General features: G+C 39.0%; 1 protein-coding gene across 3 annotated transcripts in view; it reads left to right on the top strand.

The window, feature by feature from the left end:
- The window catches only part of CACHD1 (cache domain containing 1), a 113,381-nt gene that overhangs the window by 58,053 nt on the left and 29,967 nt on the right, over positions 1-25,361 (top strand). For all 3 annotated transcript variants that reach the window (XM_087731647.1, XM_087731648.1, XM_087731649.1), the window contains 5 exons: positions 7,283-7,389; positions 16,824-16,950; positions 19,124-19,268; positions 20,961-21,177; positions 24,789-24,938. In XM_087731647.1, the coding sequence (XP_087587773.1) occupies positions 7,283-7,389; positions 16,824-16,950; positions 19,124-19,268; positions 20,961-21,177; positions 24,789-24,938 (746 nt within the window). The remainder of the gene's footprint in view (positions 1-7,282; positions 7,390-16,823; positions 16,951-19,123; positions 19,269-20,960; positions 21,178-24,788; positions 24,939-25,361) is intronic.

Below are 25,361 nucleotides of genomic sequence, written 5' to 3'. Positions count from 1 at the left end.
CTGCTAACATATATGTTTCAAGGTGGCTGGAAATATATTTTTGTTCTTTATTTAACTATGCTGATAAGAGCTTAGGGAATGCATTTATCTGAATTTGTGAAAGGAGATGGAATGGAGAAATATTTGGTGGTAAAACATACTACTTGGCAGCATTGCATTACAAACATTAATAGAGCTGTTTGAATAAGTGAGTTTACAAACCTATTTTTGAAAATCATTTACTCCCTGACTGTGATACTTTCTTCAGAAGTGGTCTGCTTTTTTCTTTTTTTTAACCAATGGTTAAATATTTGCTAATGCAGTTCAATTTTATTGCAGCTCTTTCTGTGTTTATCTTTCCTCTCTGGAGCAGTTAAGTGGACGATAACGGGAATCCCATTCAGTTCCTTCAGTTGCTGCAATATCTGAAGAGCTGCACTTCCAAAGGAGAAGTGGGTGGGCCACACTAAATGAAATTTAAGACACGTTTGCTGTTCTTGCAGAGTATCAGACTACACTAATGCATGTGGGTTTCTAGAAAATGTAGGGAGCATGCTTAGTGCTAGTCTTGGCATGACCGAGTTTTGTCCATAAACTGTAGCAGGTATTTAGGAAATTGCTCTCTTGGCCTGTTGCTTTTGCTTCGTAAATGTGGGCAAGCTCCTCATGAAAAAGTGGGTTTTGGAATAGTTTGTGTTACTGGGTTGCAGTCATCTTTCCAGTAATACACTTTCTTTACATCTGAGAGCAAGTATACTTTGACTTTTTCAAGCAGTAGTTGAAATAATTGGAACAACTTCTATGCCTTGCCAGAAGAAACTGGTTAACTGAATCATCAGTAGCTTTTTTTTGTTGAATTTTTTTCATAAAAACATTGTTTTCCAGCATTCTGTTTAGAAGCAGTGGGAACCATATATTTAAGTATTTATTTAAGTATGCAAAATATGAGTTAAAATCTTGCCTTACAATCAAGAAAACATGCCTAGTTGTGAATTTCAAAGGAAATACTGAATTTTCAATGAACTTATGTAATTTCATTTGCATACTAAAATTAGCTTTAAATTTGTATGAATGGAAAGGGAGGGAAATAGATGAGTCTTAAAACAATGAGAACCCCTCAGTAGCTGCTCAAGTGTCATTTTTATATGCAGCTCCCTCATTTTTCCCTAAACTGAAACTGTACAAAAGAGGTTGATTTACACTGTAAATTCAGGCCGAACAAAATCCAATTGGAACTCGCTTGAGCACTGTTTTGATGTAAGATTCAAAGCTTCTGCAAATTTATTTTATCTTCTACACTTGCTGATCTCCTGCTTGTAAATCCTGTTGAAGAAGAATAAAAATGAGTGCAGCCTGATGGGAATTTAATGTCTGAAGTTCAAAGCAGTTTGCACATCAGAGCAAACGTCAATCAAATGAACATCTTGCAAGCTAGGCAGGGAGTGCGTTTCTCCATGGGGAAGAGATCAAAGTGGGAGTCGCAGCTCTGTTTGCTCCCTCGGGATGCAGTTTCGATCAGTTGTTCATTAAAGTGAATCCAGAAGGAAGGGCTTTTTGTAGAGAGGCAGGAAAAGGGGGATGGGGTGAGTGGGCCTGTCTTGAAACTGAATTTGAGCCAATGTGTTTTGCTCTCATATAAGGAAGTACAAAAACTAATGACATCTAAGTACAGATTTTGTTGTTTTTCTGGTAAGGATTTTGCAGGACTTCTAGGTGTTGGCTGTGGTTTTACCACCTAGAACATTTTGGGCCAAATCTCAGAGGAGACCTCAGTCAGCCATTGCTGTTACCATCCACCTCATAGTCTTGCTGCTGGCAGAAGTGGGAGAAACTGGTAATTAAGTTGCCTTTGTGCAGAGAAAGGGTGGTGATCAATGCTTGTCTGCAAATCTTAAAATATTGAAGTTTTTGGGTTTTTAACTTCTTCCAAAGCAAGTGATGGGAAGATTTGTACGGTTTGAAACTTGTGTGGAAAACGTGGAAGGTATAAATGCATCATAGGAAAGGTAAAAACCAGTGATTACAACCAAGAATATAAGCGTTTACTCTGCAAATGCCACATGGCAGTGTTGAGGCTTTACTTTTAATTGTTGCTTTAGCAGTGAAGATTGCCAAATAGGTTAATAGAGCATTCTTAATTGAAATGACTTAGAGGCACCCAAAAGAAGCACATGGAAAATTCTCCAGTGTAATTAAAATGATTGCAAATATTGCAATGTAACTTTGCCACAGTACTGTCTTTGTCCAGTTTCTGATCTTGGTTTTCTGAGGACGTACATTTGCGATGGGAGCTTCTCAGGGTCTTTGTATCATGGAACCAGTCATGATTTAAAAATACAGTCCATTGCAAGGTGCAAAAAGTCAGTTTTAAGGCAAGCTGCACCTGAAAAGAGATTTGAGGTCAATATCCCACATAGCTTAGTCTGGAGCAGCCCTTGCTCTAGGATGACAGGTCTGTCTGAGGGCTGGTCTTTAATTTATGGGGTTTAAAACAATTATTCTTCTGCATATTTTATTTATATCATTCTCCCATTAACCGTATTCTCTTTTTGCTACTCGTGTGCTGTAACAAGAGAAAAGAGGGGTGGGCTGGGCTGCAGTAATTTCTTGCTTTCCTTTTTCAGCTCTGCTGCAGATTGTTCAGGCATCTATGTCTTCATTTTCCTCATGGGTAACATAATACTTTCTTACCGAGAAAAGCTGAGGGACTTTGTTGATTTTTGTATTAAAGTGCTTCAACATGCTCCAGTAGAAAGTGCAATGTAAATAGGGTGTTTAAGCTGCAACACTGATCCCCTTGCCCCACGGTGATTGGTTTGGGGCTGCAGGAGCGCCCGTGGTGGGGCAGTTGAGGGTGATAACTTTATTTTTGCCTTCCTAGAAGGCATGCCAGAATTGGACCTGGTGTTCATCTGCTTGAAACCCCATGTTAATATCTATCATGACTAAGACACATGAAATTCAGTCTGGCAGCTTTGTGTGTACGAAGAAGTGCTGTAGCAATACACTCAACATTTTGAATCAAGGTACATACAACTTCTCTGCCAGGTAATTTGAAGTGAGTAGTTTGAGTAGTGTGAGAACTGCATGTCAGGATGCACATGTCACTTTGAGTGAGTGTGAGCGGTGACTTTTGGCATAAAATAAAATCAGAGCAGAGGAAGATTCCAGATGATTTTGAATTAAACCCTAGCATTTACTGCCCGTGTTCTAAGACATGAATAATGTTAGTTGCTAACAAGGTATCCTGTTGCCATCACTAATAGATTTTGATGGGAGCACTGGGACAATTAGTTAACATCCTGAAAAGTCATTATTTTTCCCTAAGAGTTTGTTCTTTAGTATTCCTCGGAAACATTTCTTTAGCATGGAGATGTTTAATTTGCAGTCTCTAGCTCCTCTCCATCTGGTTTTGCCCAAAGATAAATATGCTTTTTGTGGAACCCATCCTTTATCAATCAATCTTAGTCTTCAGATTCTTTAGCCAACAAAAAATCAACAACATTTTTACTTGCTTGGTAGGAGCTGTAGTTTTTTGAAGTGGTTACGTTTTAATGGGGATAGGAAAAGCCACAGCCTTGATCTGAGAACTACGTTCCTGTGAAATGTCAAGCCTTTTCCTTGATGGAGAGGACTTTGGGGAGTTTTCAGAGAGCAGGTTGCCAATATTTTCAACAAGCAGCTCCCAGCAGAGTGGATGAGCCCATGCAGAGCTCCACGCCATCATGGTTTGGCTGCTTTCAGTGCCTGACATAGCATCCCTTCCTGATCTTACAACCTGATGGTGGTGGGGTCTGATCAAGAGGACAGGAGGCCTTTCTATCCGTCTGTCTGTCTGTTTCTCCCTTACTATGAAGAGTGAGGATAATGCAGAAGATCGTCAACAGCTCTTTGCCCTATCTGAGTCTTGAATCAAAACGCCAGTACCGATGGAGTGCTGCTGATTATGCTGTTTTGGATAAAATACCAAAAGCACCAAGCATCTGCGTCCAATAAGGAACCCACAGTACTTTCTGTAGAGCAAGGAATTTAGCTGCCTGTTCTTGTTCCTGCTGTATACGGCATTTTTCACCTCACTCATCGCTGAGTGGTTTTGATATGTTGAGCAGCTGCCATGATTAAAGATGTTTCTCCAGTGATGAGCAAGTTCATAATTGCCTGTCTTTGGCAATTGCCTGTGTTCGGCTTGCCCTCCTCCATTAGGAAGAGGGCAAGCGGAGTTAAATGCTTGTGTTTGTTTGGTAACCTGACTGTGTCAAAAGACTGAGGTGTGTAAAATATTTGTAAAGAGATGAGAGAATTTGTGTACAGGCTGCTCTGGGACTCCCTGATACAAAAACTTGCGCTCTCCATGTACATTTGCGTCTATATGGTAGAAGGTTTGCAACTTAAAAATTTGCCCCTCCCCCCCAGTATTGATATATGTATATTAAAAATATTGTCCATAATTGATAGAGCTGTGTTTAAACTGCATTTATTAAACATAATTTTTAAAGTGTATGGAGGGCAGTTATTTATTTCCAAATATATGTGACTCTCTTTTTTTTTTCCTTTAAGTCTAGGTTTGAGAAGGGATCAAAAAATGTTGGTGCCTCAGTAACTCTAACTGTTCACTGGTAGTCTCATTCATCTCCTTTAAGAATAACGCAGTTAGTTTAAGATGCATGTAGTGTTTATGGATATACATTAATTTTAAAGCATGCCAGTTTAAGGAGACATTGTTTTCATTGATATTTCTACGTGGCAGTGAAGATATTAAAATTAGGCAGTTAGTAATCGGTAATGATTGCTTTTTACATATTCAAACATTCAATTTGATTAGAGCTTGTTCAAATAGAGCTCTAGTCTGATGAGCTCTAGCTATGTAAAATGAGACTTCTTACAACTCTACAAGAATCATAAAATCTAATCTGATGTTAAGACCAAAGAAGTCAGTGTCTGAGGTTTTGTTATGCGTTTGTATAAAAGACTATTTTACTTACTTGTAATTGAGAAAATCATTAAGGAGCTTAATAATAAGGGAATGACTCCTATACTTGAAGGGGAAATTTCTAAACTTGTGAGACGGCTCTGCTATACTCTTCACCGATAACAGAAGTTAAATCTCTGCTTTAAGCAAAAAAAAAAAAAACAAAACCCAAAAAAACCCAAAAACAGCCCAACCTTAAATATGGTTATACTGGCATGAATCATGAACAAAAGGCAAACTCCTGGCTTGTGTATGCAACAGCACTGCTGCTCGCATTGAGCTCCAGCACTCCTCTCAGGAGCGTTTGTCTGGTTTTGTAATGCTAAAATTTCTGAAAGTGGATCCAGTCGCCTACAGAAGTGATGATCTTAAGCCTACTGACAAATATTTTTCTTATCCTTAGTTAGTTTTCACAAGTCTCTTCTAAGTCATAAAAGGTTCTCCTACATAAAAGGTTCTCCTGCATCCCACGTGCAAGGACCCCATGAACCGAGAGATGGAGGCTCTCAGCAAATCCTGCATCTGGCTGGCTTGGGGCAGCTGCAGCTACCTCCCCATAGGATGAAATTATTTTGAATTGGGCTGAAAGAAAATATATTGGATTAGGAGAGTTTCACTTTGCTTATAAAGGCTTGCTTCCTGTGGTCATGACTTGAAATTTCCTTGTGGTAACCAATTCCATCTGTCTGTGGTTTTTGTTTCTGTTAATTGTTGTTTTAAGGGGATGATTTAGAAGTGCATTGTTTTATTGTCTGCTTGTGTCTATGAACCCCAGCCCTTACAGCATGCACTCTATAAGGACAGAACGAGAAAATCAGTGTCTTTCCATTCTTACTGGGCACCATGTTTGTTGAAGTATTTGCAACTTACTGGATTTCAATTTCTTGATTAAAATCTTCAACCAGAACAACGGTGCTTGTTTTTCATACCGCTTTTGCTTGCAATATTTTGGGCCTCCGCTATGTGACAGCATATATATGTGGGTGTGTTTGTATGTGTACATGTACATCCATATGTGTATGTATACATGTGTGTATGGAAAAAACGTAACATCAGTTTAAGCAACAAAGTGCAGTTGACAATAAGCAACTAAATAAAGAACCTTAAGCACATGCATAATATACGTGTGCATTGAGGTAAATGGAAAGCATTAGAAGGGCACTGGGTGAATGCTATATAGAAGTAAGCCAGTGATTGATGTGCCATTAAGTAAGTTGGTCAGTATCTTTTGATGTAGCTCATTTTTGTGTAATTTGCCATTTTAGTCTTGACAGTATTGAAAAAACCCCTACTCTGCCCAGTTTCTCTCCAAGACTGGTTTCCTATCAGCTTTCATGCCAGAAGAGCTACTAAGGCTCTTCTTCCAGGACGGGGCTTTATGCAGACCTTGCTTGCAGTTTGTAATTTCTTAGGAATGGGTTGATCGTAGAAAAATTCTTTGATAGTACTTCAAAAAACGATTTATTTCCTAAAATAATCAGACCGTAAGTCAAATGTCACCAAAATGTTAAAGGTCACAAAAATATTAACAAATAAAATTGGCTATGTACATGATGAAAAACTACATTTAAGTCCTTGAAAGCTTCAGAAGAATTTCCAGTTAGTTATAACCTTTTAAAACCCTTTTTATTTACATTTTATTAAGGCGTTGGTTTAATTATATTTTATTGTCATTAGAACTATGCACTAGAATACTTTTTGCATTAGAATTATGAATGTATTTGAATTATTTAACCTAACCAAAATGTAACAAAACTTAAGACTGTCAAGTTCCTTCCACTATTTGGAATATAACTCCTCAAGTTTCGCTACGGAAAACAGGTTTACATTTGCTCTATTAGATCTTTTTTGTAAAGACATAAAGAGGAAATCCTCTTCATGCAAGACACTTGGAATAATTTTTTTTTTAAAGTAGAAGACTAAATAATAGTACTGGTGAAAGAGTCTGTAGCAAGAAAAAGTTTGGTTCAACAACAGGAGGAGACACTTTCTGATGGCATGCCTGGATGCTACACACATTTCCCAAGCTGGAACCTCTACTCTTTAAATCTAGATGAAAGAGCACACTCTCTTAAGATCCTGTCTTTCAAGGAATATTGTGGAGGAAAATGCAACAGATCATTGTAGAGAGCAGATGCAATCCAGCCATGATGAGCTTATCCCCCCTAGTTTTGGGTTTCACAATTTTTCCTGGACTCTTAAAATATGTATAATGTTGGAGTTGCCAAAATAATTATTTTTCATTGAAATTTCAAAAAGATGCATTTCCATTGTAAATGCTGTGTAGGTTTAATAGATAATGTTAGATTGCCAATCCTGTTGTTGTCATTTCAGATTTGATGGAAATTTTAACACCAACGTTTCTAGAACTATTAGCTGTGATAGACTGTCTACCACTGTCAATAGCAGAGCCTTCAATCCTGGTCGTGACTTAAATTCTGGTAAGTAGTATAGTTTTGGGTTTTTTTCCTTGGTTGTAGGGTGGTTTTTTTTCCATTAGAGTTTAACATTTCCTTGGCATAGAGAATTAGCATTGATTGCCATAGCAACAAGCTTTTATTTCTCGTTGAAACTGTCACACTGCTCTTAATTTGAGATTTCATGATTGAAAGATGATACCTAAAGTAATGCCCTTAGACTAAAGTACTTTATAAAAATGTCATGAAGATTTTATTCCAGCCTACCATGGATAATTTTGTTGTGGTTTATGCACTTCTTATTTCTTCTTTTTTTTTTTTCTAAGCCACTTTCCTTCCTAGGCCTGTCTGCTTTGGCATCGGTAGTGTCAGCTGCTGAAGGGGCCATGCAAAGAAGTTTCTCTGATCTTCTTAGCTGAGTTTAGCTAATGTGAGGCTGTGTTGGCAGCGATATGCAAAACCTACAAAATATAAGGACATCCTAAAATATTTTTTTTCTTTGTCTTGTCAGGGCATTTCCATCTTGACAGTCAGTGCATCTGCTTGACACACTTAAAGAGCTAGAAATATGCTTAGAACCAAAATACATATGACTTATCTCTGAAAAATTCAGCTTTTGGTCCTTCAATGCAGAAAGGTTTTAATTTTTTTTAGGTTTTATTATTTTTGCATCCTAGTCAACTTGAATTAACACATGGATTTAACTTTTTTTAGTCATAGTTTTGTCCAGCTGTTCCATCATACTTTTCAGCTTTTTACAATGCCTTAGTGTTGTAAATTAGAGAACACGATAGGCTTTGGTTGTGGATTTCATTTAGCGTAAGTTTTGGGGGTTTTTGTTTGTTGATTGTTTTGGGGGGGGACACACAAGTAATGCAGACTTGAGAATGTTTTGGGTGGTGTGTTTTTTTGTTTGTTTGGTTTTAGTTTTAATTTTCATGCATCTTTTGGAATGAAATACTGATTTATTTTTTAACTTGACTGCTGAAGTGGCAGACCTGCCATTCCACTCTCACCATGCAGAGAGCATTTGCGTATCTGGCAACAAATAGGATGAAAGAACCCCAGATTTCTCGCTAGCCTCTCTTACTTTGTCCCTTCTTATAGCTTTGCTTTCTGGATTTCTAATGAAATCTAAAAAGAAAAAGTCAAAACAAACCAAAAGCAAAATGAACAGTCCCCATAGGTTCTTTTCCATCTCATCCACTGTATACCACATCTTGAATGCAGGTGCTGGCCAGACAAGCTAATTTCCTGACATACGTCTCATCACCATAATTTGTGTAGTGTTTTCCATCCTAAAGACAGGCAATCTTTGTTCACTTACCATGATTCGCTGGGCTTTGTTTTACTCGTAAGCTATCCCTTTATTAAAAAAAAAAACAAAAAAAACAAAAACAAGCAAACAACTTATTAAAATAAGAATAATGTTTAAAATCATGTGCTGTTGTTGATTAATCAAAATAATTTTTGAAAGGAGGTTTTCAGGCACTGTTATAAAAGCAAAGCATTGAATGAATCACTTAATGTTTTTTATTTAAGTAAAAAAACCATTCTTTTTCTACAGTAGAAGATGAATGTAAAAAAAGTATTAAAGAAATTCCTTCTTCTGGAGTGGTGGAAGACAAATAAGCTATAGTTTCCCTTAAACATTTTTTAAATTTCTCGTTTGAATTCTCACAGAAACAAAGTGAGCGCGTGTTCAAGCTTCTTGCTGTCCTGGCTCGACAGTAAGACTTCAGTGCCTCCTCTTCTCTTGCCTCTGGCTTGAAAGCCTCCTGATGAAAGGAGTACCTTCAAAAAATGGCACTGGCAGAAAAGGGCAGCAGGAGAGGAGAGGGAAGTGGAGTGATAATAATAACAGGGAGGTTCTTCAGCATTTATTGACAGTGGACTCTCCTCTGGCTTTCCTGTTAGCAGCTCTCAGAAACACAGCCTTTGGGGGGAGGTTTTTTTATTAGTGAGAAAATGCCTGTAAGAGAGAAATGGAATGGAAAGGGTAGATTGATGCAGAAAAATGAGATGGAAAGAGGTTTATTTGAGAAACAGAAGTTGATACTGGGTACACACCTAGTGAAATAAGAAGATAATTTTTCTGTAGGCAAGCTACAAGGAGTACCCTTAGTCCTTGCCTCCTTGTGCGAAGGTGTTTGAAAGTCTGTGAGATGGTTCCCACTTTCCCCTGCTCTACATGTGTACTTTCCCCTAAAGAAAAACCGGCTTTGAAAGAGGATGACGATCAAACAAGAAAAAAGTTTCTCTAATCTCATATTTTTCTTACTTCTCTTGTAAGTGTCCTCATGTAGACCTACTGAGGAATATCTGTTGCACTTTCAGTTCAGGCTCTACCTCAGCCTGAATTATTTTTCTGCTCTAAAAAGCAGTTGGTACTACAACAAAGAGTTGTTGGTACCTCTCGGTATTTTGATTGTGTTTTTTCTCTCTTGCCTTGCTTTGCTTGTTTAGACTTAAAGGCAGCATGGGAAGCCACAGCTTCCTAAAAATCATGTTATACTGTCTTTCCCACTGGATACAGTGTGATGGGAAGGACCCCAAGTGGATCAGCCTCCTAGAGAAAGGGTTTGAAAGCCCACTGCTCCTCCAGCCCAGAAAGAGGACCTCCCATACTCTTCTCTAGTTTGCCCACAGTTTCCAAAACCAGCCTGGCCTGCCTGTCAACCAGGTTGTCTCCCAAATGGGTTGGTAATTTCATTCTTAAAGTAAAAAAAAAAAAAAATTCCCATGAGTATCTCTCTTTTCTGGCATGAGTTTTGCAGTTTAAAAAACGTGGCCTATAAAAAGCTCTCAGCAAAACATAAATTTAAACTCTGCTGTGTTCGGCATCGATCTCAATTCTTTAAATGTTAATCTTGGCCTGCTCTGTGCACAGCGTAAGAAAGTGGGATGAGAGTGGCGAAGTTGTAGGTGTTGGAAGGGAATGGAATTTGCACCGCAGACTCTGGGCGAGCCACAGGAGCAGAGTCTGGGAGAGCCCTCGGTGCAGACAACCACCTCAGCCTCTAGTCTGAACAATGTGTTAAGAAGGGTAAGTGTAGCTGATGAAACTTTCAAAAATAAAGAATTCTTTTTTTTTTGCAGTTTTCTATTGGATTTTTATATTATAAAGAAAAAATAAACACTAATCTTGGGGAAGGAAAGAAGAAGGAAATAGATGTACGTCTCTCTTTTCTCAACCCTTAAAAATAATGCTTTTGCCACTTTTTTTCTTGATATTAGGTGACTTTTTTTTTAATGTTGTGAAAAGGTTTTGCTTTATCTTGGCTTGAGTTTTCCATTTGGATTACTGTTAGCCATTACTACAAAATAGATAAGGAGAGAGTCTTTATTCTTCAGACAGAATCACAGGCAGATTGTTAGTTAGATTAAGAGATCTGTCCTCACTGGTATGAATAGTCCTTTATTTATTAGATGACAAAATCTTACCCAGAGCCAATGCATTATGTTATCGGATTCCTTCAGGGTTTTTCTTTTTTGAATAAACAAGGAACCAGTAAATCTTTCACCTTGTCATCCTTCAAAGCACCAAAATGTCTGTTTCAAGTCAGGCAGCTTTCGCAGAGTGCTCTTAACCAGCAATATGCAGAGATGGTACCAAGTTGCCCAGTAAATTTTGTCTGGGCCTTATTCGAGGTGTTCATCATTTAAAATGTTGAGTGCCTTGGTCATATTCCTTACATTGCTATACTTGAAATTGATAGCTCAGGTGAGTTAAAATAATTGGGAAGTATTCGAGCCGATGAGCTAATACCCCCCTCTCCAAATCCTTTTAATCAAAGAAGCTGGGCTCATTCCTTAAAATGAAAGTGTTTTTTACTTCTTTGCCCTTCAGCGTCAAAAGAGCTCCCAGTGAGCAAGCTGGGCTCTGTCCTGGCTCATGCCATCAGCAGAATTTTAATTGCATTTGAGCTGCAGAGCCTTTTATTTCTGGGGAAAACGCGTGAGCCAGAATACAGTTTGACTCAAAAAATCCTGGATCAGATTTGTAGGTCTGGAGAGTTAGAGAATGTCTTTACTTGTAAAATAAACATATTCGCTTTTTGCTGTTGTTTCTGGGGAACACTAAAGTGTCTTCACAATGATTATTTTTAATGGAGGTACTTGTCAGAGAAGAACTGCAGTATGTGTGTTGCACAGAAAATGAAACTTGTCTTCTTTCATGGGGTGAGAACTGTGAGGTCTGCAGCTCAATAAATGAAATGCTAAAGAAGAGGACTGAAAGAAACTCTTTTATAATGAGCAATTATGTTCAGTAGTTCCTTTTTTTTTTTTCCACTGACTGTTTGTGCTGTTCTTTGAAGATTAATTAGTTAATGATTTGACTATGCTTTGAAGATATAAAGTGGTATCTAGAAGTGCTAAGTGTTATCATATCGCATTCCCTTTGAAGTTTTATAAACTCTATCACATAGGGCTTTCTTTCTAAAAGTCCTTTTTGCCTTGTGAGATATTTATAATTAGAGAGAATGATCATTTGAGATACTCTCATGTGAATACTTTCCAACTTTTTCTGTCTGCAGCAGAATTTGGGGTCAGATAGTGCTGCATTGTAAGTGAAGGGGACAGAGGTTTCGGAGTGACTTGGCAATGCCAGCTCATGGGCAGCTCCCAGTTGGCCATTTATATCCCCAGTCTGTGTCTGGAATTAAGAGCTACCACTAAGATTTCTGCATTTATAAGACTTGGACTCTTGGCTTCCTCCAAGTAGCATGATTTCGAGGCTGGGTCTTTATTTGGTGGTGATGTTCATTTTAGAAAAGCAAAATCTTTACATATACTCAGTAATGCAAAGTACTTTGTGATTTGTGTTAGAACAGGGAGATGGGTACCTTATGTGCTTACAAAAATTACTTGAACCTGACCAGAAAATGAAAAATAAATTGCTTTTGAGTTAAAATGGGAAGCACAGGTCTTGGTCAAGCATATGGATCCCTAGAAAGTGAGTACCAGTGAGATGCCCTGCACACATTTCTGCTAGTGCTGCCAAGGGTGTAATTTTGTCAAATTTAGCCTTTAGCTATAAGCTAAACAGGCAACTTGCCTTACAGTATCTTTTTTTGTTGGGGTCTTCTGATTGTGTAACCTGTCCAGAGGCTGGCTTTTCTGGAAGGAGGAGGTAAGAATAAAGTGGAGGCAAGCAGCTGAGGGAGTGGAAAGTGTAGGGTAAGTGAGGTTAGGCTAAAAAAGAGCATTTGCTGGGTGTCCTGGCAGGGACCAGGAAATGAGGAAATATCTGCAGGGAGTTCTTACAGCTTTAGTGGATGGAAAATAAAGGTGCACTTAAAGAGAAAGAGTATGTATTTTTCAGCTATGGCTTATCTGCTGGGAGATTGTCTACTGTGGTCATAGGAAGAAAAAAAAGGCAGAGTTACGATAAAGTTGGTAGTCTCTGGGGAAGGCATTATTGAACTAACATACTAGCTGAAGGAAAACATGAGCAGAACTTTGTGCAAAGGCGGAACAGCAGAGAGAGGCATCAAGGCTGTAAGGAGTTTGTTTGAGGTTCAAAACTAATTGTTTTATGGGGAAAATGAACATTTTTAAATCCAGATATTCTTGTGGGGAAATAAATACAAATCATGGCCATGTGGGAATGAGAAGTTTAATATATGAATGATTAAAAAGAAAACCCTTTTAATTATAAACTCCTTTATTTTAATGCTGTTGGTGAAATTAAACTCGACAAGTTATTTCATCCAGGCTTTGACTGAGCATTCACATGTCTGATCGGAAAATAGATTTTTCAAGTTCTGTAACCCATAACAAAAGCTTAAATACCAGAAATCCAGCCTCTTTATACAAAACAATTGCCATACTTCTCCCCCAGAACTATGAAATTCTGGTGGCTAGACATAAAAAAGAAGGATTTAAATGTTCGATACTCTCTTCACGCTCCCTGCCTGCAAGGCAGTACAATCACGTGAAGCAGCAGTTCAGCTGTAGTGGCAGTGTGCCTGGATTTTGATGGCCCTATTTATGTCAAAGTGTAATTGTATTAGCTTTTCGGAAGTTTTTTGTATTGCAGTAGAATGGATAATGTTGATTGTCATACACTGCTGAAAGACAGTGTTGTTGAAAAAAATATATTTTTAAATAGTTATTATTTTCTCTTTTTTTTTTTTTTCCTTCTTCCAAGGTTTTGATACTTCTAAAGGATTTTTTTTCCAGACTTCTCTTTGCAGCTTAATAAAGGGTTATCAAATACGTTCCTGGATTCCCACAGCTGTGGCCATGCAACATGCTTCCATGCAGGAGAGCTTGTGTGGGCTGTGAGCACTGGTGCTGCACCTTCTCTGAAGGGTCAGGCTGCCAAACCCTCAATGAGTTCAGACTGAATCTGGCTTTTCCCAGACAAGATTTCACAGAGGAAAAGAGGATGGGTGCTTTGGAGGGGGATGAGGAGAGGAATTTCTGGTAGTCCTGGTTATAAAAGCTAGAAACTGTGTGTGGGTTAGGTTTATTTTGTTTTTAATTAAAACTGATTTTTGCCTAAAGTTTTCCGTGGTGCCTAAATTTGGCAATAGTAAAATTTCACATTGCTTTGTGTCCCTGCTACACAGAAACCATTGTCTGTGACCAAAGAAACGTGCTCTTTGTACAAATCAGAAATGGCGCTGCTAAACTGGTATCATACCAGGTATAAAACCAAAACAAGGACTTAGGAGAAATTTAGGGGGAACCTGAGTGAAACAAACAATATTCGCAAATTTGTTTGACTTTTGGTTGCAAGATCATGGGTAGTTTCTTTGAAAGTGTGAAAGTTCCTGACAAAAAGATTCCTGCTCCCAAGAGCATTACCAGGTTGATTTTACCTATGCACAGGGGAGAGGGAGAAACAAGCTTTGGCATCCTTGTTGGGGTTGAATTGGTATTTTTTGGAAAAGGATGAGAAAATAAGAGGTGTGAGCAGAGTGTAGTTCTGGTCTCCGACTCAGTCATTAATGCACTGGGAAAACCCTCATCAACTATTTCATGTCTTGTTGCTGTTTCTTCCTCAGTCCTCCTCCTCATCTCGTCCATTGAGGCACCAAATTCTTCAAAGCCACAATCGTGCAAAGCTGAATCTTTGTACAGAGTCCAGCAGGGTGCGGTCAGGACTTCCCCGGGGACTTTTAGGCGCTGTGGAAATATAAAAAACTGTGGCAAAAAAGGGGGGGAGGGGAACCCCCAAGACAGTGGTTTTTACAGGGTAATTACGCTGAGCTGAATGTGGAGAGAACATCATGGCCACAGCCAGTCTGGGAAACTCGAGAAAGTGCTAAACTGTTGAGGATGTTGAACTTAAACTGTACTTTACGTTGGTATTTTGTCATAGAATGTCTGGCTAAGGTTTGAAATGTGCCTTGCAGTGATTTCCAACCCAAATATAGGTGTATTTGATAACGCGCGAGATTTGGGAGATGAAACTGTCTGGCCTATTTTCAGCGTCAATCCTAAGGGAAATGCCAAAAGTAAGTGCTCAGCAAAAGGTGAAGCACTGTAAATCAGAGCTGCCCTCTGCCAGTTCTGGCAAGTTTTATAATCAAAGAACATGAAAGGAGAAATGGCAAGAAAATAAGTTTGGTTTGTTTTTTTTTAAATGCATTTTAAGCTGATATGATCCATTTTAACTGTTAGGTAAAAACTAAAGAATTCGTACATTCAAGTTTTATTTTCAGTTTGCTGCAAGCAGAGACGATGAATTGCCCCAAGTGGAATATAATCCTGTTACTGCTGTGATGATGAGAGGGTTTGTGCCTCCAATGCTAACGACTTTCTGTTCCCTCTCTCCTGGGAGAGGTTTTCCTCTTGCTTTAAGAGACTCAGCAAGCCTACTGCTGCCTAGTGTCACCGATGTGGCAAAGCTGGCAAATGCACGGGATGAATGCTGATTCCTTCATCTTGCCAGGCTTTCAGGGAGAGCAGTTGAGGTGCACACGCTGGGTTGCAGCTAGGACGTCCATCACACTACGAGGCAGAAATCCCAATGCCTCCTCTGCCTCGGGTGATTCAAATACGATTGTGCCCACCTGGGCTCCGAGTGCTTGCGATTTCTGCAATATCCGTACACTCTGTTGGTTTAGCTTGGTGTATTAAATATCTTTACAAGTTACTAGTGCAGACGGTCTCAGCCCTGGGGTAGCTGCTTTATTTGGTTGCTGGTTTTCCTGGTGTTTTGTCTTTTTTACTAATGTAGTCAGTTTTGTTAATACCACTATGCTATAGGTTTTGAAAGACTTTAATTGTTAGTGTTAAGTAGCACTTCCTTAAAGATTATTTTAATAGGAAAGTAAGCACATTTTAAAGAGAATTAATGTGGCCTATAAGCTACGGGAGGGTTTGAGATCTGTACCCTACAGTTATATTCTGAGCTCAGTTCCTGCTTGACTACACGACTTGGGAACATGTCATTTACCTTCTTTGTTCTTCACTTTTTGTCCATGCAATGAGTAACTAATAATCACCTGCCACAGAGGAGTTTCTGAGAGACTTGGAGGAAAGGTGCGATATAGCTGCTAAGAACTGTTATTATCATTCTTTCTGAATTTTATGATCTTGAAAATGGGAACCTGGTGGAGGTGCTCACAGTGAGGATGGGTGGAACCAGCATGGAGCCACCACCCATCAGGTAGTGCTTTTGTGTGGCCACAGCATAACCCGTTGAGGGAAGATGCTGTGTTTTCCCTGAAAAGTGGCTATTTCTCCTAACAAGCAATACATGAGGGGCCCACAGCCTTGTTAATGATGGCACAGGGATAATGAGAAACCTGGGGAAATTCTTGAGTCCCAAGAGTGGGAGCTGTGCCTATCTACTCTTACACAAACAGGAGAGAGCACGATGAACAAAGAGGAAAAAATTCTCCCTTTTTTTTAACCTTTTCAACTATTTCTGTGCGGTGAATTTTTCCTCAACCCACATTTGTGTGTAAAACTGTTTTTGCTAAATGTTCATGTAGACGTTTTTAAACAGATGTCAGAACAGGTAATGTTAACAGATTGGGTTACAGAGCTGTAAGCGGCAAACCTACTTAATATTTTGGAGTTATTTCAGTATAAAGAACACATGATTTTTTTTAACATTGGGGTTTCTTTCTTTATGAAAACTATGTGGACAATGTGTTTATCATTACATGTAAATGTATAATTGCTTTAATCTCTTCCTTCTTGCTCCTGCCTTGGCTTCTTGGGTTGCAGTTACACTTCAGAGATTCAGGAATTGTCATCACATGTTAAACAAAATCTGTCAAGTCCAGTGTTAATTTTCCAAAAGACTTTAACTGTTTGCAAATCAGACATGAAGATCTATCAGTCCTCAAACAGAGCTACTTGTAGTTCATTTTGGGACCTTGGTTATTCTTCTCCAAGCACATATGAGAGATGCCTTGAGTAAACATACCTCCAAGTTTGACCTCCCTTTGTGACTCTACTTCATTTTTCATTTTTTCCTTTCCAATCTTCAGTTCTTGCCGATAATCTGAAGTCTAACCCAGGAATTAAATGGCAGTATTTCAGCTCAGAAGAAGGCATTTTCACCGTTTTCCCAGCCCACAAGTTCCGGTGCAAAGGCAGTTATGAACACCGCAGCAGGTATGATTTGTCTCCTTACAATTTAGCAGGCAAAGCACTAAAATTGGATTCCTCAAGCACTGATTTCCTTTCAGCGTTACGCTTTGCCAAGAAGACAACATCCATGAGTAACTTCAATGGGGTCCCTTGGGTTTTCTTAGGTTTGTTTTTTAAAGCATGAGTTTTTGCTTTTAAGAAGCTTAGATGTAAAATAGAGTTACATACAAGTTCCTCACCTCTCCCAAATCAAATAAGCTATAAATAGCAGTAACTTGTAAATTGTAGGTCAGCCCGTAGGCAAAATTTGTCTTGTATTTGTCTCATACTTGACCCCTGTTAATAAAGTAGTGAACATGTATTCTACTGCTTTGGCAGGTGCATTGCTTTGGGGAGGGGAGTGGAAGGATTAGAAACTGGAAAGGGCATAGGTAGGAGCATTTTTCCAGTCTCCACCCAAGGTTCAAGTGTCACGTCATGGATAGTAGGGAAGCAGCAATAGTGGAAACTTTCTGTTTCTACTAAGAAAAACTGTGGAAAAAAGGATTAAATATTCCTGCGCAGGGGAATATTCCTGTTCTGTAGGCGTAAAGTGAAGCAGTTGCAGTGCAGTATTTTTTTCCCTAGCTTTTGCTGTCAATACTGCGGGACTGATAAAGACTCAAGGGTGAAATCCTCTAAGAAAGCGCAGTGGCTTTAGTATCTCTGGTCACACATTACCTAATTGTACCAGTTAATCAATCTATGCAGAGGAAGTATCAGCCCATCCAGGTACATTTCTATGTAGCTGAGTGAACAGAGACTAAGAAGTGTTTTGGTTACCTGTCAGTGTTGAGCAATCAAATGTTTACGGATGTTATCTTCTATGTGTCATCAAAGCGTCTGGGCTTGATTAAGTTTTCTGTGGTCTTGGAAAGGTGCGGTCTGAAGACGTGAGAAACGGGGGTACCCCAGTCTTGATCAGAATTTTGATACTAAAACCATTGGTGATTTCATCCAAATCACTTAGTCTTGGTCGCAGTTTCTCCATGGCTGAATAAGGGATATCTTTTTGCTAATATTTACTTCAGAGGGTAGTTTGGATGAATTAATTAGTTAATACTTAAGTGCTTTGAAGATCAAAGGCCCTATTTAAGTTCTAGGTATTAATACCAGTGTAGAGCTGCAGGCTGTTTTACAATTAAGAACTGATTTGTGCCAGTTGTTTATTGCAGTGCCTTGTCTGAAATCTTCTGCATTTCCTTCACGCTTAATAAGATTTCTGTGGCTGCCTTTGATATAATAAAATTTAGATTCCAAAACTCACACTTGACTCTAACTAGTTTTGGGTCTAGACTAAAGAGGGAAGAGAGTCCTGTCTTTTTTTAATTCTTCCTCCTTGCTGAAGATCTTCCTAATTTGTTCTAGGTTGAAACCTTGGCATGAGAGCTTGTGAAATGTTTCACACATCTCTCACAAGATTGAACTGGATCTGAGCACCTTTTCGCTGAAAATAGGTTTTCGGATGTTAGCACAAACACATGGCAGCACCAAGAGCTTTCACTAGAGTTAACTCAGATTGGCCATGGGGCTTAAAACTGCAGACCCAAGGGGTTGTGGAGCACAACCCATGTGAAATGCATTCCAGGGCACCAAGAGAAAACCCTTTCTTGGCCAGAAGCCTTCCCTTATTACAGTAAACCAACCACCCTATGCTAATGCAAGTCTGCACAGTTGCACAGGTTTTTACTTGTCATGTAACCAGCAAATACCCACTATTGCACTTACTTTTACATTTGAGTAAGGTTCCCGGCACCCAACATTTATCATGAGGCATTTCTTGCTTGTCAACGCTTAATCCAAAACTTGATATGAGCTGCTGCAAACAGTAATCTCAGACACTGCTGCTGCATCAGCAAAATTGTTTATTCCTTGATGAAAGTAGTTGTTGTGACAGAGGGAGAAGGATCTGACACCTGATTTGGGTTAAAAAAATCAGAAAGAGAATGAAAGCGAGGTCCTTTTCTTTATGTTCAGATTCTCAGCTGGTCTTTCCTAGTAGAAGTTTTCATAAAGGCAAGCAAAAATTCCTGTTATAATTCATTGCTTCTTCGTGGGGTGTTTCTGTTTTTAATTCTCAACTATTTTCACTTGTAAACTTTTTAGTGGAAATTACAAGATGACCCATGACAGTGGTTTGGGTTTTGTTCTCCTTCAGGCCTGTCTATGTTTCTACTGTTCGACCTCAGTCCAAGCATATCGTTGTCATTGTGGACCATGGGGCTTCGGTCACAGAGACGCAGCTTCAGATTGCCAAAGATGCTGCTCAGGTTATTCTGAGCTCTATAGATGAACATGATAAGGTAAGTTTTCTCCAAGCAATGAGCACGTTTTCATTGGTTTTAACCGTGCTCGATGTTTTAAGTTTTCATCCAATGCAGTGTTTTTAAATTGTGGTCCATGGACTCATGGGGATCTGTGGTCGACCTCTAACGAGTGATGAAGACTTGAACTCACTTTTGGAAGCCTGTATTACTGCAGGGGAAACATTTGGGGATCCGCAGGCTGAAAAAGAAGTGAAAACCACTGATCTAAGGCAAAATCTTGTTTCTGAGTAATGTTTAAAGGCTTCTTCATCTTGGCAGAGACTTTAGGTGATGGTAAGTGGTGTGATGCAGTGTGCAATTAGGAGAACCATGCTCCGAGCCTGACGACTTCTGAAGTTCTAGGTTGCTTTGAACAACTTTTACCTTTTGAACAATTTTACCTCTGAGGCTGTCTTTCTTGCTTGTGAAAATGGCAATGATTTATTCTACTGCTATATTGGGATGAGCTGAAACATTAATTAGTGTTTGAAAGATTCACAGACAACTGTGATACCAGCAAGAAAAGGCTAAAGCAAAGGGCCAAGAAATCTAGATTTTATTTCTTGCTCTGCCGTAGATAATCTACCTGACAATGAGAAAGTGACTTAACCTGTAATTTTTTTAAGTATGGATTACAACCAGGGGCCCATAAGGTGCTTCTTTAGGACCACAAGCAGTTCCCAGTTTGGTCTTTACTTTCAGTAATTCTCTGTTAGTAGGATCTTGATCATTCTTTCTGCTGTGTTTTTGTTTTGTTTTTTGTTCTTTTGTTTTGTTTTGTTTTGTCTTTTTTTTGTAATAGGAAGGGAGTTTCAATCAAATCCTGTTGAAGGACAACTGATTATAATCTTTGCCTTAAGTCTTCTCATTAATAGTATAGGAAAAACACTTCTAACTTCTGTGCATTTTGAGAGTTGTAATACAGTATAATAATGCTTATAGTTTAGCAGAATTAATAGTGCTTAAATTTAAGCATCAAAAGTATTTGTCTTAATATAGGCAAATATTGGTTCTCAATGTAGAAAATACATTTAAGACATACATTGGTCAGTAGCTCAGTGGTTATGAAACCTGTTATACGGGTATATAATTACTGCTTTATTCTATGACTGTCTTGCATCAGTCATAATTTATAATAAAATATGCCACTCATTTAATAAGACTGGTATGTTATGTGTATATTAATGCAAGTGTTACCACTATATGCCTTAACTTATTCACAGGATAAAAATTGATGGTAGACTTGGCTTGCTTTGACTGAAACATTAAAACAACTCAATGCTTTGCCTGTGAAGAGTTCTAGAGGTTTGGGGTTTTTTTCCCATTTCTGTATGCACTCCACTTTTCTATAGGCACTCAAGCCTTTCCTGAAAATGCTCTCTGCTGATTTTGTTTTCAGTTATCTCTAGTTCACTTAGGCTTCTGCCTAGAACAGTGTATTAACTATTATGTATGAGCAGAGTGAAGCTGACTTCATCTGAGAAACAAAGACTGAAGTATCTCTCTCTTGAAATCACCATAAGTCTAATCCTTTTCAAATTTGGATTTATGCCTCAAGCATTTATTTTTTAACAATTGAATTTTAAATCCACAGAATCTCTTCAGTTGGCTTATCATTGTGTTTTCTATATCGGTGCATGAAGAATTATAAATGGTAAGGTAATCCAATATAGTTTCTTCTCTTTCAAGATCTCTGTGTTAACCGTGGCAGACACAGTAAGAAGCTGCTCACTGGATCAGTGTTATAAGACGTTTCTGTCTCCTGCCACTAGTGAGACAAAAAGGAAGATGTCCAGCTTCGTTAGCAGTATAAAGTCATCTGACAGCCCTACGCAGCATGCAGTGGGATTTCAAAAGGCTTTCCAGTTGATACGAAATACAAACAATGGCACAAAACTCCAAGGAAGTAAGTCTCTTGTTGTGCAATCCTGATTTCTGAGGCTTGCAAATGTTTTCTTAGTTGAGATTCTCACTTTGACAGAGGCCAAAAGAATGTAGTGTCTTAAATATTGAAAACAAAAAAAAGAGGGGAGGGAGCACACGTTTTTATTAAGTAGCATTTACTTGATCTGGAATCTGCATGAGTGACTGTTGAATGTGGGTGTTACCTTTTTTCACTTTATTTCACTTGCTGACTTTCTTTTCTTTTGAACTGTAATATGAAATTGCAGGATTGAATTGCCTAATAGCTGAATTATTTCCCAACTGTGTGCAGGGGGGTCCTTTCAATGAAAATTCCTGTTGCTGCAGGTTCATTTAATTATTACTAAAACATACGTATATGGATAGTCCGCCTAACTGCAATCCTACGGAAGTGGCCTTGCTTCTCAGGGAAAAAGGGGTTTTGAGAATACTAATTATGGGTGATATTTTATGGAATGTGAGGTTAGCCTGGCTAAATTTTCCTTCATCTAAGAATATCCTCCTGAATTTTGGTGTATGTATTATGGGCTTTCTCCTTCCCATTCCCAAGATCGGGGGGTTTTTTGTGTGTTTTTTGTAATGAGGATGTGGCAAAAGATGTGGAAAAGATGGATGTGGCACATTTGCTTGCCAGGAAGCCGTGGAAAGCAAATTCTTGAAGCTGTGCTCTGAGTGCTCATTGGAGTCGAGTAACATTGCCAATACTGCGGCAGGGTGGAGAAAGCAGACTGATCTCTATCAGTTTAGTCAATTTATGTAACGCAGATCCCATAGCTTGGCCCTGTGCCTGCTCCAATGAGTGCAGATTCTTCGGTATCCTGAAGGGCACCAGCTCAGATGCTGTACAGAACAGGTGAAAGTGAAAAAGTAAGTCCAAGAATGAAAGTGCTTTGGAAAGACTAAGGAATGTGCTCCTGCTTCGTGTGACTCCTTCGGTTTATAACATGGTGCTTTTGCTATTAAAGGTTCAGCCAACTTCTGAACTTTAGGATATACATACAGTGAAACATTTATCTGACTGTACATTGCTTAGCTGAAAGATAGAGTTGTCAAGGGCAGGTTTTTAGCATCCTCTGGCAAAATGATGAAAGGGTTGCAACATTCTAGAAAACAAAAAAAAAAAAATCCAGTGCTGCTGAAGCTGGCTGCAATAAGATGCATTAGTCATCAGTAGTTATTCCAAGAACATCAGCTGTAGAGTCTTGCAGCATCCTCCTGCATATCTTTTATCTTTGGCACTGTTTGTATATTAGGATTAGAAGGTTTTGGCATGTTCTTCATTAATGTGAAAACACATACTTTTAATAAGTTTCATACCAAACAACTATTTTGGGGCACAAGCACAGAAAGTTAAAAGAAAAGGGAAATGCCTTGGATTTAGGTTTTCTTTGAGTGGAAGATTTTGAAGACCTAATGCGTATATAGCAAATTTCAGAATTCAAAGGGTGAAACACAATAGGTTTGAGAAGAGGATGTTTACAAAACATGTCTCATTCTCTTGTAAATAATCTTTTCATCTTTTTAAAAAAGAAAAATAAACCTAGAAAAAAATATCATTCATTTCACTGTTAATTTTCTAACATCCTGTTCCGGGAGAACAATGTGTGGGTGTGTTGGGGAAGCTATTGAGATACAGCCTTGCTCCCGAATTCGCACTGGAAAAGTTAGAAGGGAACTACTGGTATGAGATGGAAGAATTGTGCCATTCAACACGTCTGAATTTCCTGCCTTATGCCGGTTCCTGTTGCAGTCCTGCTCAGCAGACCTTCATCCCAAAGCATAAGAAAATGCTCTGCCACTGAGTACCATAATTCCTTGAAAACACTGTAGTTAAGGGGGGGTGTGTGTGTGTGTGTGTCTATATATATACATACACACACACACACACACACACACATATAAAATTGCAGTGTATGTGTATATTATACACACGCACACTAGACAAATAGGTGCAGTAATGGTACCCTGAATATAAGGGCCTTTTCCAGCTATCAGAAAGGTAGTGTATCAAATAGTGTAGGATGATCAGCTATTGAATGATAAGATGCCCTGTTTAGCACTGGTCTCTAGTGCAGACGTAGGACTGTCTTATGTTACTCCTGCTAGCAAAGGTTTTAGACTGCAGCATCACGCCTGGCTGCAGTATATAACAACAATGCTGTAGCCTAGGAAACACATTAACAATTTTCCTTAAACTACAGAACTACAGCCAAAGCTCTATTAATACCTGGATTTGGTTTTTTCCCTAGTTTTAGCTTCTTAAAAAAAAAAAAAAAAAAAAAAAAAAAGAGGCAGAAATTCCCCCAAAATTAAGAGCTCCCCTTGACTTGTTTGTATGAAAAGCCAATTCTGGCTGAAAGTCTTTTCAAGTCATGGTGACAAAATGTACAAGTCAAAGCATTCATACCTATTTAAAAAAACAAAACCAAAAACAAACCAGCAAACCCAAACAAAAAACAAACCAGATGAGACAACAAAGGTGGGACATAACCAGCTAACCTTATGTGCTTCGGATTATATGGTGGTGTATGATCCCTACAAGAGTCTTAATTATATGCATAAAACACTTAATACTGAGATATATTATGATGAAACAGGATGATGTGCGAGCAATGATTTGAATTTCAATGTTCAAAGGCTTTGAGGCAGGCCGTTCGCTGAGAACATACTCAGCTTGAAAAACGTGTTCAACTTCATGCGAAATAAGCCGATGATGAATGGCGGTGTGCTCTGTCACATTTCTCAAGCGTTACGCTCTAACCTACGCCATACGAAAGCACCGGGTGCCTTTCATCCTGTGGCGTCCTCCAGCTATTGCGATGCAAGTCAGGGACTAAATTGCAGCAGTGCTAATGCAGGTGCAAAGGAGGAGTAGTGGGTGAAAAGGTCTTTTGCAAGGATTTTGTTTCTCATGTATGCCTGTTGGGGTGCCCACCACTGTGCTACAGCAGGGACTGATCGCACAGCCAAACCTTACTGGAAGGGAGGATGAGGAGGGCCCCGTGATCAGTAGCAAAAGCTGTGCCAAGCCCCCTGCACAGCTCTTGCAGCAGCAATGGCTGGGAAAGCACCGTGTACTTCTCATGTAGGAAATACAATCAGATGCTCCCCTGGGATGCAGCGTAGCTCTGCTCTATAGAATTGCAGGATGGGAGAAGAACAGCGGGTCAGGAGACAAGACTTGCAGGTTTTTTGCTTTTGTTGAGCCCTCTCCGTGGAGTTAGAGCAGCTTCTGCAGCACACTGCATGCTGGTCTCGTGCACTCCTGCCTGGTTGCAGCCAGGCCAGAAGGTGCCTGTGAGGTCTGCTCAGGAGAAACACGCCACAGTGCTTCTGGGTAGCTAGTAGGCGCCGAATCAAACAGATGTTTGTTAAATGCTGTGAATGGAAGTTTACTAACAAAGGATATACTTCATAGGACTGCAGTGTGTTTATCCATTGTAGATTCCTGTGAATCTCACAAATGAAGATGTTAGCAATGTATGGTTGTAAGCAGATGTAAGGGCTCTTACCACATGACTTTCCTGAGCTAAAAATCTAATGCACTTTCTGCTATATATATATATATATATGTATATATATAATTCCTTTTAGATACCGATATGGTCATAATTTATCTCTCAGCGGGGATTACATCAAAAGATTCATCAGAAGATGATAAAAAAGCAACTCTACGTGTCATCAATGAAGAAAATAGTTTCCTCAATAACTCAGTAATGATTCTTACTTACGCACTTATGAATGGTGAGAAATGTTTCTGTATTTCTAGTGGATGAAAATTCCCTTTCCTTGTGCAGCTAGTTTATTAAGCTCATCCAAATGTAATTCCATGCCTTATTGGGAGCAGTTTGTTAATGGGTTTTGGCCTGTGTAATCCAGAGGCTGCATCCAGATGTTACCTCTTTGGTGTATAAAACTGTGTGCCACTATGTGCATATATATCACAGTGCAGCTGCTCAGGATATAAAATATTGTTGCCTAAATTGTCTAGTGACAACCAGACTGAATTAAATGTGATAACTATTGCAACTGTAAACCTTCCTGATGCTGCCTGTGTTTCCTGGTGCAGCAAAACGAGAGTATACGTGACTTCTATTTCAGTCATTAGCCAAGGAGCATGAATATAACATCAAACGTTATCTGAAGTGCTTTGATAACTTAGGACCT

This window comes from Nipponia nippon, unplaced genomic scaffold (genome assembly GCF_047370975.1).
Source record: "Nipponia nippon isolate SJK-2023a ecotype South Korea unplaced genomic scaffold, ASM4737097v1 scaffold_5, whole genome shotgun sequence".
NCBI lineage: Eukaryota > Metazoa > Chordata > Aves > Pelecaniformes > Threskiornithidae > Nipponia > Nipponia nippon.
Note: the sequence above shows the minus strand (reverse complement) of the source record. Positions and strands in the feature narration are given on the sequence as shown.